We start from the raw sequence: 16,232 nt of genomic DNA, 5'->3' as shown, positions 1-16,232 counted from the left end.
AACAATTCTAACTTGAGATGGAAGGTGAAGTAGGAATCAGGAGAGGATGGTTATGAAGGCATAGGATGGCTATGAACAGGTTCCCACTCTCCCCGAATTATCAAAATGTAGAACGTGTAAATCCTCTGACTCAAACACTCCATGTATGGGGAAGAAATCGGACATATATATAGATACGTAAGGGTATTCATAGCTATGTTATAAACAACCAAGAAACTGAAAAGCCTATCAATAGGGAATTGGTTAAGTGAATTATGGTATTAACAGAGTAAAGCAAGTTATTAAAAAATGACTGGCCTTTCTCTCCTTCTGAGATGGCCCACACTCTGTGGAGTGTTTCTCTCTAAATAAATCCACTTCCTGACCTATCCAAAAAAAAAAAAAAAAAAAAAAAAAAAAAGGCTAAGATGGTAAATTTTGTGTATTTAAAAACAAAACTGTCCTATGGGCTTCCTGGTGGCACAGTGATTGAGAGTCCGCCTGTCGATGCAGGGGACACGGGTTCGTGCCCTGGCCCGGGAAGATCCTACATGCCGCGGAACGGCTATGCCCGTGAGCCATGGCCGCTGAGCCTGCGCGTCCGGAGCCTGTGCTCCACAACGGGAGAGGCCACAACAGTGAGAGGCCCGCGTACCGCAAAACAAACAAACAAACAAAAAACTATCCTAAAAAGAGGATCAAATTTGTATAAAGTTGTAAATGTAAAATAAGCAAAGGTTTTTGCAGAAGGGTGATATGAGGAAGAAAAAATTCTTTTCCAGTCTGAGCCAAGCCCATCCTTGCTGGTTTTGCACAGCCCAGCTACTTAAAATGAGATGGGTCAGAAACACACCTTGTACTTGCGAGCAGAAGCAGCCACCATCAGGAAAATCAGTTAGGTCTTCACTAAAGTTTCACCATCCATTACACCAAGAATCATTTAAACTCCAATTCCTTTCCACAGGTTTTCATACCACAAAATAGAGTGCACACAGAGCATGAACTAGGGCTTAACTTGATACAAAGTGTAGGAAAAAAAGGGGGGGGACATATATCAAGAACATAGTTGGTAGTAGTTGCCAAGGAAGTAGCTGTGATTTAACAACCCTAGCAAGGTTGCTAATAGAGCAAATAGAAATTGGCCCTACTTTTGATAGTCAGGTGCAATGACTGAAACTTCAGTATTTTGTCCTTGTCAAAGGTAGGACATTCCTGCTGCTCTTGGTATATCCATTTGGATCAGGTCCTCAGAACCAATACATCAATGCTGCCATGTATGAAGCACAATGACAAGATGGTTCAAAGATCATTAAACTTGTATCTAATGGCAGCAATTTTCACCCGAAGTTTACAAATGCTATTGTCATGGATACGTTTGACATTTCTCTACTACATGTAACATACTGCCTTTCAATTTTCCCATTCTCTACTGTACATGTGACTTTGCAGAATTCTTAAACTGTATGGAAATTATAAATCTAAGGCAAGAACTGTAATTTCAAGGGAAGGCCAGGACTAAAACGTCTTAAGATAAAGCCTTTTAAAAGTATTAATATAGCCTTTTAAAAATTAATCATGTATTACCTGACAGTCCTCTCCCTCAGAACTTTTCCAAATTAACTAGTACCTTAACTGAGCTCTAGCCTGTGTCAACTATAAAGTTTATAATTCAGCAAATTATACATGGAGTGATGAGAGGTACCTACTTCCATTTTGCCATTCACTTGAAACTTCAGTAAATTAGCTGTTCAAGATTTTATTAATGTTCCAAGCAAAAGACAAAGGGTTGACTTGGGAAAGCAGTATCTAGGGCTCTGAAGTGGGTGTCTCCCATTAACGGCTCTTTAAAAAATGCTTTGCGAGTGCCCCCAAATAATGATTATTTTCCAACATTCCCCTTATTTTCAGTTTTTAATGGTAGCAAAACCAGTACTTCAAGCAACAGTTATCTAAACCAGGTGTTTGATTACAACTGCCTAGCAGTAACACTTCAGCTACAGGTAAACCAATCAAAGTGTGGCCTCTATCCTTGACATCAACATCACCTGGTAACTTGAAAGATGGATAATTATTAACACCCACCCTACACCTAGCAAATCAGAAATTCTAAGAACAGGGCCCAGCAATGTTTAAATGAAGCTTCCGGGTAATTCTGATGCATGCTAACATTTGAGAACCACTAAAGGAAAAGAATTCACAGAACCATTTTGTTTACATACCATGTTGGATAAGAATCTTGGTCTTACCCATGACAGTCAAAGGACCTGCATCAGACTGGAGAGGCACTCCAGCTCAACAAACAGCTCAAGGTCCTTGTCAAGGGAATATAATCTCAAATGCGTAACCATTCAATACTTTGAGCTTTCAGCTATCCTAGGCCATTTTCTGTGATGGAGACCAATACAGAAGAGTACAGAGCTACTCACTCCTAGCCCTAGTGCATATTATCCTAACCAAACTGTCTATATCAATTTTGTTACTAATTTGATTTAAAAATATAATCTGTAGTGTTTCTACAGATTTCTACTACATACCGTGAGCCTCTTTTGTCACAATTTTTATTCATGATGTTTTTACAGGTCAAAGCCACCAAAAATGCACTGTGAACAAGGTGAGGCATAAATATGTGTACCCTTCCCCTTTTATAAACTTAATGCCACCATAATACTTAATAGGGTATACATCCTTTACTTGTCCCCATCACCCTAAGGGGTAAAAGAATTCAGAGAAAGGATATAACCTTTAAAAGGTCCTTGCAATCATACCATTTTCTAGAGGAGGTACCTCCTGGTGTACTCTATAGCCAGAAATTCACCTTCCTCATTAATAAAATCTTAAAATTATTTTTAAGATACACAATACTACAGCTAGCCAACTCAAGCCTTACCAGGATCACTCTCATATGCCAAATTTATCAACAATCGGTTAAAACTGTAAAACAAACATGAAGGTGTTTACAAAAGTTTCCTTCGGGCTTCCCTGGTGGCGCAGTGGTTGAGAGTCCGCCTGCCGATGCAAGGGACACAGGTTTGCGCCCCGGTCCGGGAAGATCCCACATGCCGCAGAGCGGCTGGGCCCGTGAGCCATGGCCGCTGAGCCTGCGCGTCCGGAGCCTGTGCTCCGCAACGGGAGAGGCCACAACAGTGAGGCCAGCGTACCGCGGGAAAAAAAAAAAAGTTTCCTTTACCCAGGATTAACAGCAGATTAAACTAAAAACTAAAATGGTGGTGGGAAAATTTTCAACTTTATAGCTGGTTAAAGTGGAAACATTCCTCTTAAATAAAGGTTTGCCGTAATCTGGGAAATAGCTGTTACAGATTTATTAATCACTAGCAATTTATGAGAATTTCTGCTTTCAAATGCTATCAAATGAAGATATTAAACATTCTTTTCTCCAACTTGGTATATCTAACAAAGTAGGATCTATGAAAAAAGTTATCATTGACAGAAAACAATCAAGGGATTCCTTGATTTGTGTACACAAAATGCTTTGTGTAGCTGCTGTTAGTTAAAAGTTGGAGTTAAACAAAAGCAGGTAATTAGTAAAGGCCAAAATTAAACTACAGAAGTAAACTGGCAAGGATTTTTTGTGCATGTTACATTTAAAAAAGTGTCATCTGCCCCTCAGTGGTAGATCATAATATTTCTTTCAACTATTTGATATATCCTTTAATACACTTGGACCTAAGAGTTTCAAAGAGAATCCCTTAAATTCTTATTTTTTTTAATTAAAAATTTGTTTGACAATAATTTCTTATACCTATAATCCCAACAACTTTGAAAGGCTGGTAAAACCAATTCTTGTTATTCCATGTTACTTCCAATTTTATCGTTAAATACTTAGACATGTCTAAACATGAGCTTTTACCATTTCCTCACCCGTAATGTCTTAAAACTCCAAGGTTTTAAAAAACTATGAAGAAAAAACCAAAAAAACAAAAACTATGAAGAGTCCCATTTTCAGTTATGTAACAGGAACAAGAAATCCACCAGCACTAAAAGCTTTAAAACTCAGATCTTTAGTAGCAGTCTTTAGAACACTCTAAATTAAAAATGTAATAATGTTAAAGCATGCAAAAAGTGTAACAGTGAATAAAAACCACAACTGACAAATATATTGGTTAACATTTCAAACATGTATAACCAATGAACATGGCCTAGGTTTTTTTTTATTGGTACTCACTTCAGAAACTTGAATCCACAGATATAAGCAGTATATAACCAGAAAGTTACAAGTAAACACAGATTATACATGCAAATTTCTGTTCACAAAGGTCACATATGCAGTATATGAATTAGAAGCGTGCGTCTAAGATTATGGCCAAACTGTTTTTAAAATGCAGAAATGTAAAATTACATCTTGAAAATATGAAGAGATGGTCTACACACTTCAAAAATCAAATGTGCTTATACCAGATGTATGACAGCTACAGGATTCAAGTGACAAGCAATATCTCAAGAAATTAATACTGGTCAAAGAGAATGGGAATATTTTTACATTTCACTGAAAAAGACAATGACTACTAGAATACGAAATCTAGCAGGAACTTAGGGAAAAAATTACAAAATCTAAAGCCAATTACTTAGTATTTCTTATTACCTAAACAGCATGACATTAAAAGAAAACTGCACCTGCATTTTAATTACCAATCTCACATTAATGAAGTTCTCAAAAATTGAAACAAAACCAAAAATGCTTCGAACTGCAAATGAAAAGTCTGCAAGGCTCAGATTAAAATGTGGAATGTTTCAGATGAAAGTAATAAAAATACAATTGGTTTTGTTCTTTATTGAATGGAATCAAAAGTTTTGACATTTCTTTGAAGCTTGGAACTACTAAATTTCACTTCTCTGAATGTTTCTACGTATCTTTCTTAGTGGTGCAAGTGTCTTAAGTAGCATATGAAGTCAGTCTCTAACAAGTATTTCTGTCTGTTACCATTTTGATAAAACAAAAACAATTCTTCATTAACTTAACCGTATATGTATTTTTGCTATAACACTTAACACATGAACAGACGTCTATTATTTTTCCACTATAACAAAAGAGTACAATAGTTTTCTAACTATCTGTATTGTATTTAAAAAAGGTTAACATTTAAAAACAAAGAACCATTATTTTCTTTGAAATCATTAAGCTTCTTGCACATCTTAAGCTTCCTTCTTCTGCCTGCGTTCTTCTGCCAATTTATTCAGAAATTTCTGAAAAGAAAATAGAAAAAATTTTTTTACAAGGATTAAGTCACCGCAGTGAAACATAACAAATGGATTAACTCCAAAACAAAATATTCTATCCATGTTTAGGGACTTGAGTCTAATTTAACTATAACCTTATCAATACTTTTAAGATCCAGTTATTCTTATTAGGCAGGTATGAAACTAAATTGGACACCACAGTAAGGCATGGGAGAAAAATGGTAAAACATGAAAGTTATTTAATGTGCAATTAAGACTAACTTACAGAGATGATCAAAGACCATAACAGCCACACAGAAGTACTGCTACACCTCAAGAACTTAGTTAAAATGACATATATTTATTCAATGACTCTTCCACTAAGCCAAGCAGACAAAATATTTATATTAAATTGCTGCTACCACTGAAAATAACCACTGTTCTTAATGCTCTACTTTATAAATCAGTGTTATCTACAATTATGAATTCTTTAACTCTTACTTTCAAGTTTTTCCCCATTATTTATTTTAATACTTAGTCCTTAAGCCACTAAAACACCAAACTTCAAAATATCCAAACAAATTTGTTATGCTTTACCATGTTGTGCTTTTTTAATGTATCTTTTTATCTTTATATTCTGTTGATCATGAAACTTACTGAAGTGTCATTATTAATATATAATAATTTAAAGTCAATGTAAAAATCATTAAATATGAAGGGATATGGCACTTTATAAAGCTGGCTTTCAGGCCTCCAATATCCAAATTAGAGAAATCACAGTCTAACAACCATTTGAGAATACTCAAGTAACTTTAACTATACCAAAGAATTTATAACATTTAGAACTATAAATTTAGAAATTACTCAATTATCAACACTTAGTTAAGAGTGTTTTCTAGACAGAGGCTTAATTGACAGATGTTTCTAGAATTCATTAAACTGCTCAAGGCCCATCAATAAAGAATGTTATCTCCAGGATAAAGCATGCTGGGTCCACACACAGTACTTTCCATAAACTTACATGATTTGCTAGTTTTCACTAAAGAACTCTCCTCTTTTAGATATAGCCTTACCTTTAATTTCTGATAATGAGGAAGGCTGCTGCAATGAGTATTCTTTGCAACTTCTTCATTTGTATAAAAGAGTGAACACAGCTTACAGTAAAACCCTGTTTTAGGTATCACATAGTCTATACCTAGAACACAAACATACATTCTTACAAATTCAGTAAACTGAAGATTTCAATAGTGTTCGCAAATCTTTTTTTCCCTGTCAATATAATTTGAATGAGGTAACATTTGTGACAAGTCTAATGTAGCCTAAGCTAAAACAAAACCAAAACCATGACATTGTTAATAGTTTTTACTTAATTGATGTTTAAGGTCCCACACCTAACTGTTCTCTTAAAAATATTGAAATAGAAAAGGTAAACAAAACAAAAAGCAATGTGAAATTCTCAGAAAACTTTATGAGAAAAGAGAACATATTATGGAATGGTAACAAAAGATAATACAAAATCACGAGACATGGGTAAGAGGAAAAAAGAATGTTCCAATTAAGATTTACAAACTGTTTTGCATAGAAGTAAATTAAGAATGTTATCAGAGCTTATGTAAGACCAATTTAAAAAATCTTATTTAATAAGAGTTTGGGAAGGGTAAGAGGGGAAGAACAAAGCCTTAAATCTCACCAACAGGAACATTGGGCTGATACGGTCCAATTCTATACTCATCTGGGATTGTATAGTCCTCCTTGTTTTCATCACTTTGGCCATCTGCGTTTTCACTTGTATCTTTGTTGGGATCATCAGCATTCTCGGCAGATTCAGCACCTGGTTCTGTATTTTCCTCATTTTTAATTCCATTTTCCAACGCTGCTTCGTTTTCTTGGTCAAGTTCCTCGATCTTGTCCACCTTAATTTCAACCAAACCATCATCATTTTTGTCACCAGATTTAAATGCCATGCCCGATTTACGAAGTTTCTGAAGTTCCGAATCTTCCTCATCACCAACCTCATCTAGAGTGACAAAACCTTCCATACTCCCTGGGAAACGACGCTGTTAAGAAAGACAAATTTACTCTGCAACAATTATCCTGCAGCATCCCTTCCATTTGCTTTACTTGAAGGGAAAGGGATAGCGTCTTTGCCTTCATTTTCTCAAAAAAAAAAAAAAAAAAAAAAAGAAAGAAAAAGAAAAAGCAAAAAAAAAAAAAGCTGACTTCTTCCTTTTTCCCCTCTAAATTACTAACCTTTCAAAAACACCTTAGCCTGTTTTAAAACTAAATAATCGAAGGCTTGCCTCATACAAAGAGCAGAAAATAAATATGAGGACATTCATATTCCATACTTTCTGAGACTATTCTGCTGCTAGGCAATGTATTGAAGAACTGATTTGGTAGTTGAAAGATGTCCTTCAAAGAAGGTATCTTATGGTATAAATCTTGCTTAGAGAACATTCAGTCTAAAAATAGCACTGTGGTTTAAAAATCAAGCTCTGGAGCATGACTGCTTTGGTTTAGATTTTGGCTCTGCCATTTATAGGCAGTATAACCACAATCTACTCAATTTTAACATATCTCGATCTGCTCATTCATGAAATGGGGATAACAAAGTATCTATGGCATAGGGTAATTATAAGAATCAGTTAATCAGCACACACAGAGCTTAGGAAAAATTACAGCATGTAATAAGCGCTCAATAATTATCAGCTCTTAAGAGTGCAAACATAGCAGCCAGAAAAAGAATCTCAAGACTAACTTTTTTGACCAAGCCATCAAAAACTGGAGGTAAGTATTAGTTTCCTAGTAGCTGAGTACTGCTTAGAAGGAACCAATGAAATAGGATTATAAATATCTCATTTCAAGACCCATTTATCTTAAGGAGCTCCAAAGGGGCTCCTTAACATAGGTAGTCAATACACCATGGGTCTCTTGAGTTACTATTCTTTTACTATGTACGTATTTTTGTATTGATACTCGCCTGATATGCTCTTATATGTGACATGTGTTCTAAGAAAAAATGTTTTAAAACCTATTAAAATATCTAATCAAGGTTACATTTCTTTAATAGGAAAATTCTTCAAATTCAACCATTTTTGACAAAAGGTTTTTAGTGGCCTGGGTCAGTTAAGTTACTGTAAAATTCATACCCCATCTTTTAAAAAAGGCTGCCTACTACTACTTACACACTACCACTACAAAACAGAATCATATGTAGTTTTAAGTCTTTCTCCTTCATTACTAAAAAGTTCCCTTTGTGAACTGACATTTTTCTTTTGAAAATTAGTCCTATTTAATCTATTTATTGCAGAGTTTAGATTTCAATGTTTTTATTATTCGTATCTATTTTTTCCTAATATAAGTGACTTCTCTTTACTGTGACCCTAATATATGTAATTTGAAACGTTTATCTGATCTCATTTTCTACTAAAACAGGTCAACACATAATCTTCCTTTACCTTTTTAAGCTTTTTCTTGGCAGCTGCTGAAGCACTCGCATTTGCATCTTTTTTCACAACTTTGTCTGAAGGTTCCTTTTTCCCATCAGATGCCACATCCCCTAAATTAGCGAGATCTGTCTCATCTCCCACTGAACTGCCACTTTCTAGCAGTGCTGCTGCTTCTTCTTCATCTACAAGTAGCTCATCTTCAGATTCAAGAAGCATGTTAGGTTCTTGTTCTGCCTGGTCATCCTTTGTATCTTTTTCACCAGCTTCTCCTGATTTCTCTTCTTGTTCTTTACCTTCGGTTGTACTTTCAGTCTTCTGGGAACCATCAGTTTTGGATTTCTTATCACTTGGAGATTCTTTGCCATCTGGAGAGTAAGACCTTTTCCTGAAACCAAAAGATACATCTGAATTAATTCACCTGAGCTGGAAAACAAAAGTTTTTAATATACTAGTGTACACAAAGACACAGACACAGACAAACACACAAAGGGAAATTACCGGGACTTATCTTTTTTCAGTAAGTCAATGCCTCTGTTGGGAATCTAAAAGACAAAATTTTACAGAAGTTAAATAAATGTATTAGAATTTGTAGTATAATTATCCAATTAACTTATGACTGATGACCATCCTTTATATATCAACTAAGCTTATTCAATCTCTGTAACCATACCTAAGAATTTAAGCTGAATATAGTTACCAATTCATTACAATCAACATTTCAATAGAGCAGGGAATAATAAACATTTTATTAACAGAACTCTGTTCAAATAAAATCTACCCTATATTCTTGGCATATAAAAATGTTTATAAGAATGTCATGGCTTGAAAAGCATGAAAACAAGCTTTATAATGAAGTAGAATCAAATACTACATACCCTGAGTACCAATTTTTTGTATTTTTCAGACAGGTCAACTTTTACACATCTCCCTTGAAACCAAAGGGCCTTTTTCAAACAGTGGTCAACCATTGCCATTGCATCTTCTCTGGTCTCCATCTCAATAAAGGCCTGAAAAAAAAATTAGCAAAGACATTATTTTTCAGAGAATTGTACAGAATTTTAGAGCTTATTTTTTCTACCTGTTAGGAGAATTTAATCTTTAGTATAGAGACAGCAGTAAGAGTTAAAAATCACCCAGTGAAATAAGGGCAATTTGTCAGATTTACAAAGTATCTTGTCCAAATATTAAACCACCTGTATGCAATCTTTTTGCAAAAGTAATTAAAGTACTAAGCTTAGAAAATATCACTCACAATACATTAAGGAAAATAACAAAAAATTAAAAAATAAAAGTTTGGAAGGATATAAACTCATGTTGCTACAAAAGAGTTAACGAAAAAGAAAGGATGCTCTCCTTATTGTGAATTTTAAAAATGAAATACAAGTATGACATAACTTAATCCATCCATTAAACTCACATAATTTGAAAAGTCTTTAATATCCAGTGTTTGCAAAAATCTCACTCTCAGACAATGCTGGTGTGACTATAAATGAATAGTATTTTTTGAAGAGCATTTTGACACCATCAAACTAAAGAAAGCAAGTATCAGGATCCAAAATTCCAATTCTGAAATTGTACCCTTCAATCAAAGGCATAAATTCACATGCCACAAAGTCCACAGCAGCATTAATGGCACAGCCAAAATACTAGCAACTCTAATATCCATCAACTAAAGAAATTAAATTCATTACAGTTTACTCAATGGAATCATACAATGTGGAAAACAACAGTATGATATAATCCCATATGAAGTAAGGGGAAAAAGTATACCTATATACACAAAGGAAGATCTTTGGAAGCAAACTCTGGAAACAAATAGTGTTATTAACCAAGCAAGTTAAAAGATCTTTACTTTCCACTTTATTTATTCACTACAAATGAGGACATTAAACAAAAAGCAGACAAAACTTAAAGCACTTTGAGAATTAATCTTTAAATAGAGCTTTACTGGAGTATAACTGCTTCACAATACTGTTAGTTTCTGTTGTACAACAAAGGTAATCAGCCATATGCATACATATACCCCCATATCCCCTCCCTCTTGAGCCTCCCTCCCAATCCCACCTCTCCAGGTCATCTCAAGGCACCGAGCTGATCACCCTGTGCTATATGTTGCTGCTTCCCACTAGCTAACTATTTTACATTCGGTAGTGTATATACGTCGATGCTACTCTCACTTCACCCCAGCTTCCTCCCTCCCCAACTCCATGTCCTCAAGTCCATTCTCTATGTCTATATTCCTGCCCTGCCACTAGGTTCATCATTTTTTTTTTTTTAGATTCCATATATATATGTGTTAGCATACGGTATTCGTTTTTCTTTCTGACTTACTTCACTCTGATAGACTCTAGGTTCATCCAACTAACTACAAATAACTCAATTTCATTTCTTCTTATGGTTGAGTAACACTCCACTGTATGTATGTGCCACATCTTCTTTATCCATTCATCTGTTGATGGACATTTAGATTTGGTTCATGTCCTAGCTATTGTAAATAGTGCTGCAGTGAACACTGTGGTACATGACTCTCTTTGAATTATGGTTTTCTTAGGGTATATGCCCAGTAGTGGGACTGCTGGGTCATATGATAGTTCTAATTTTAGTTTTTTAAGGAACCTTCATACTGTTCTCCAAAGTGGTTGTATCAATTTACATTCCCACCAACAGTGCAGGTGAGTTCCGTTTTCACACCCTTTCCACGGGCCTCTCACTGTTGTGGCCTCTCCCGTTGTGGAGCACAGGCTCTGAACGTGCAGGCTCAGCAGCCATGGCTCACGGGCCTAGCCGCTCTGCGGCATGTGGGATCTTCCTGGACCAGGGCACGAACCTGTTTCCTCTGCATCGGCAGGCGGACTCTCAACCACTGCGCCACCAGGGAAGCCCTAGATTTTTTGATAATGGCCATTCTGACCAGCGTGAGGTGATTGTAGTTTTGATTCTCATTTCTCTAATAATTAGTGATGTTGAGCAGCTTTTCATGTACCTCTTGGCCATCTGTATGTCTTCTCTGGTGAAATGTCTATTTAGGTCTTCCGCCCATTTTTTATTGAATTGTTTTTTTTGATATTAAGCTCCATGAGCTGTTTGTATATTTTGGAGATTAATCCTTTGTCCATTGTTTCATCTGCAAATACTTTCTCCCATTCTGAGGGGTGTCTTTTCGTCTTGTTTATGGTTTCCTTTGCTGTGCAAAAGCTTTTAAGTTTACTTAGGTCCCATTTGTTTATTTTTGTTTTTACTTCCATTTCTCTAGGAGGTGGGTCAAAAAAGATCTTGCTGTGATTTATGTCATAGTGTTCTGCGTATGTTTTCCTCTTAGAGTTTTAGTGTCTGGTCTTACATTTAGGTCTTTAATCCATTTTGAGTTTATTTTTGTGTATGGTGTTACGGAGCGTTCTAATTTCATTCTTTTACATGAAGCTGTCCAGTTTTCCCAGCACCACTTATTGAAGACGCTGTATTTTCTCCCTTGTATGTTCTTGCCTCCTTTGTTGAAAATTAGGTGACCATGTGTGTGGGTTTATCTCTGGGCTTTCTATCCTGTACTGTTGATCTATATTTCTGTTTCTGTGCCAGTACCATACTGTCTTGATTACTGTAGCTTTGTAGTATAATTTGAAGTCAGGGAGCCTGATTCCTCCAGCTCCGTTTTTCTTTCTCAAGATTGCTTTGGCTATTTGGGGTCTTCCGTGCTTCCTTACGAATTGCAACATTTTTTGTTCTAATTCTGTGAAGAATGCCATTGGCACTTTGACAGGGATTGCACTGAATCTGTAGATTGCTTTGGGTAGTACAGTCATTTTTACAATATTGATTCTTCCAATCCAAGAACATGGTGTATTTCTCCATCTGTTTACGTCATCTTTGATTTCTTTCATCAGTGTTCTATAGTTTTCTGAGTACAAGTCTTTCGCCTCCTTACGTAGGTTTATTCCTAGGTATTTTTTTATTTTTCTTGCAATGTTAAATGGGATTGTTTCCTTAATGTCTCTTTCTGATCTTTCGTTGTTAGTGTATAGGAATGCCAGAGATTTCTGTGCATTAATTTTGTATCCTGCAACCTTACCAAATTCATTGATTAGTTCTAGTAGTTTTCTGGTGGCATCTTTAGGATTTTTTATGTAGAGTAGAAAATTATGTCACATCATCTGCAAACAGTGACAGTTTTACTTCTTTTACAATTTTCTTTTATTTCTTTTCCTTCTCTGATTGCTGTGGCTAGGACTTCCAAAACTATGCTGAGTGGCAAGAGTGGACATCCTTGTCTTGTTCCTGATCTTAGTGGAAATGCTTTCAGTTTTTCACCACTGAGTATGATGTTTGCTGTGGGTTTGTCATATATGGCCTTTACTATGTTGAAGGTTCCCTCTATGCCCATTTTTCTGGAGAGTTTTTACCATAAATGGGTGTTGAATTTTGTCAAAAGCCTTTTCTGCATCTTGAGATGATCATATGGTTTTTATTCCTTAATTTGTTAATATAGTGTATCACATCGATTGATTTGCATATACTGAAGAATCCTTGTATCCCTGGGACAAATGCCGTTTGATCACGGTGTATGATTCTTTTAATATGTTGTTGGATTCTGTTCGCTAGTATTTTGTTCAGGATTTTTCTATCTGTTTTCATCAGTGATATTGGTCTGTAATTTTCTTCTTTTGTGGTATCTTTGTCTGGTTTTGGTATCAGGGTGATAGTGAATTTGGAAGTGTTCCTCCCTCTGCAATTTTTTGAAGAGTTTAAGAAGGATCGGTGTTAGCTCTTCTCTAAATGTTTGATAGAATTTGCCTACTATGACTTTTAAACAACTACCACTTGGCTAGAAAATTTATCTATAATAAGCTAAAGAACCACTCCACCTTGGATGCCAAATTACCTCCCCACCCTTTCTTCACTACAAATGAGGATATTAAAAAAAAAAAAACGAAACAAAATCTTAAAGCACTGTGAGAAATAATCTTTTTCAAAACTTCAACATGTATATTACCTGACTTTTCATCCTCATCAGTATGTAATTCTTAATTTTCCCATAAGGCTCAGCAAGCTTGAGGACAGCACTGTCAGAATAGCCAGAATGAGGTAAATTGCTGAGATGTATCACACGTCCAAGCTCTTGTTTTTGATCAAACTTCTGGTCTGGCTTCCCTTCAGGTTTCTTTAATTTAATAAATGGGAAAAAAAAGGGAGGGAGGGGGAGTCAAACGTTGGTAGGTATGCCGTAATTATCAGTTAATAGTTAGGATTATCCTAGATATTAGCAACAATTTAAAATATCTGTAAGTTAGTAAATATTAAAATGATGTACCAAATGGTTGGTAATACAAATCTGGAAAAACAGATATTACCTTTATTCTTTTATACTTCTGGGATAAATGAACTCTCACTGGCTTGCCAAATACTAATGCTGGTGTGGTTGTATAATAATCCACTGCAGCCTGAGCATCTTCTGTGGTTGCCATTTCAATAAATGCCTAAAATGGCAAAAAAAATTATTTCCCCAAACCAACCAAATTCCACACTGCCCAAGTCTTTCCAAAAATATTTAGTCATTAAATAGAAAGCATTTTCAAGAATCTAAAAGCAAAACAAGAAACCCAGCATTGCTAATTTGCTATTTATTAACGATCACCTCAGATTTTATTACCATCATGATACTAAAACTATCATTTATTATGCCTACTGAATCTGAAATAATTTGGTGCCATTTGGGTAAAAGTTTGAAATGGTTTTCCAAATAATTATTCTTATATAGCCCTTATAGTAGCAGCAGTGTAATAATGACAATGTTACTGCTTAAGAATCACAATTTATAAAGTTACTAATAATCCATTAGTACTAGAATTTATTACTGATTAGTTCAACTATTGGCCCTTTGCTCTATATTACATTCCATATTGATGATTTAAGCTCTAACACAAAATTATGTAATCCCCTTAGGAAATATTTTAGTGATCAATAAATACTACACTTAACTCATACCTCATTAATTTTATTTAGAATCAGATGATTTGAAATAACTCCAAATGGTTCCACCAGCTGTAATAGTTGATATCTCAAGTTTTTCCCTCGCTGGAAATCCATGATGTGAACAACTCGGCTAGTTTCCTATCCATTAGGAAAAAATCAAGTTAGTAAACAAGTCTCTTTAGAAGCAATACGAAACAGGTTATGTATTATATTAAAACTTTTATAATCTACAGCCAACCGGAAAAAACTAAATATTTAAAATCTGTCACTGGGGCAAATCTCAAAGTTCCAGAAAACAGTATCTGCACTGATATTTAAATTGACTACCTTGTACATAATTAGATAGCAAAGTTCTTAACTTTGAATCAAGGTGAGATCTCTAGACTATGGACATAGGTGAACAAAGTTTTAACTCTTATCAAAGTCATATATAAAAGCCTGATGATTTTCAAACTAAAGCAATCTTCCTAATAAAGACTATGACACAAATTCAATTAGCAAGGATTCAAGTCAAATCACATTCCCCCGAACGGCTAAAACAGTAAAAGCAAGAGCTTTATTACTGACCACTCTGCCCTTTTGCATGTGTCTTGGTCCTTGCAGGTTTCCATTTCCAGCACCTTTATAGGGAAAAAGTATATTTTTCAGTCTTGTAATAAATATACTTGCGCTACCAGGCTATTTTAATTGAAAAACAGACATTTTTCAAACACAAATGAAGGATATTACAAATATCATATGAGTACCACATGTCTTCTCATGCAATGTTATTTCTGAGTTACAGTTCTATAACACTTCTTTTGCCTAACATCACTGCATTTAATTTTTATGATAAAAGTTCTTAGGGAAAGGTAACATGAATTTTATAATCACCCAGATTTCCTCTTGGTCCAACTGCTGGTCCCCCAAGATGAAATGAGGGAGGCGGAGGTCCCAGAATTCCTGGTGCTGGGTTTGTAGATTGCTGCAACATGAAGGGATCACCCCTAGTATAATGTGAAAACATAAAATACAAAGCATGATAAAGTCCATCAGAAATAACTAAGATTTACTGCTAAAGCATTTGTATGCCTATGATTCCAATCTTTGGGGGCATTTATGTATGAAGTAACTAGGGAAAAATCTATAACAATAAAATAAAAATTACTACATGAGATAGTTTCTAGAAATTCTTTCACCCACAGTGACTTTTACCAAACTCTCATATTCAATAAAGAAATTAAGAAAATATTGTTTATGAAATGTTGAAAAGTTTAACCTGAATTCCTTACATTGATCTCCTTTACAAACAATAGCTTAAAAAATTTAACTTACATTGTGTGTCCTGTATCATTGTCAGGATTCCATTCTGGGTAGCTTTAAAAAGACCAGAAAATTAACTTTAAAATAAAACTGTCCTATTCACAAAGTAGCCTCGTTTGGCCTTTAAAATAGAGATTATTCATTAGTAAAGTTATACAGAGTCTAAGTGTTAGAAATATTACAGTTTAAAAACATGACATGTAGATATTTCCAAAGGAAAATTTCAGAGTTTCAAATTAATCCAAATGAAGGAGAATAAACTTGTTCTGTATTGCCTGAAAATGTAGGTAATGTATGTTGCAATTAAAATACTCCTGTATTTGGTTTTTTTTGGCCATGCCACATGGCTTGTATCCCCAA

At 35.0% G+C, this 16,232-nt stretch overlaps 1 protein-coding gene across 8 annotated transcripts in view; it reads right to left on the bottom strand.

The window, feature by feature from the left end:
- Positions 1–4,096: 4,096 nt before the first annotated feature.
- Positions 4,097–16,232, bottom strand: part of MATR3 (matrin 3) — a 48,457-nt gene continuing 36,321 nt past the window's right edge. For 6 of the 8 annotated variants that reach the window (XM_019924501.3, XM_073801850.1, XM_073801851.1 and 3 more), the window contains 12 exons: positions 15,885–15,926; positions 15,444–15,556; positions 15,138–15,190; positions 14,583–14,708; positions 13,949–14,074; positions 13,591–13,758; positions 9,479–9,610; positions 9,102–9,145; positions 8,613–8,988; positions 6,845–7,211; positions 6,228–6,349; positions 4,097–5,181 (listed from right to left, as the gene is read on the bottom strand). In XM_019924501.3, coding sequence (XP_019780060.2) covers positions 5,131–5,181; positions 6,228–6,349; positions 6,845–7,211; positions 8,613–8,988; positions 9,102–9,145; positions 9,479–9,610; positions 13,591–13,758; positions 13,949–14,074; positions 14,583–14,708; positions 15,138–15,190; positions 15,444–15,556; positions 15,885–15,926 — 1,720 coding nt within the window. In that variant the 3' untranslated portion in view covers positions 4,097–5,130. The remainder of the gene's footprint in view (positions 5,182–6,227; positions 6,350–6,844; positions 7,212–8,612; positions 8,989–9,101; positions 9,146–9,478; positions 9,611–13,590; positions 13,759–13,948; positions 14,075–14,582; positions 14,709–15,137; positions 15,191–15,443; positions 15,557–15,884; positions 15,927–16,232) is intronic. The other 2 variants (XM_019924503.3, XM_019924507.3) reach the window with 2 other exon arrangements.

This window comes from Tursiops truncatus, chromosome 3 (assembly GCF_011762595.2).
Source record: "Tursiops truncatus isolate mTurTru1 chromosome 3, mTurTru1.mat.Y, whole genome shotgun sequence".
In the NCBI taxonomy this organism is placed as follows: Eukaryota; Metazoa; Chordata; class Mammalia; order Artiodactyla; family Delphinidae; genus Tursiops; species Tursiops truncatus.
This window is presented reverse-complemented; position numbering and strand designations above follow the sequence as displayed.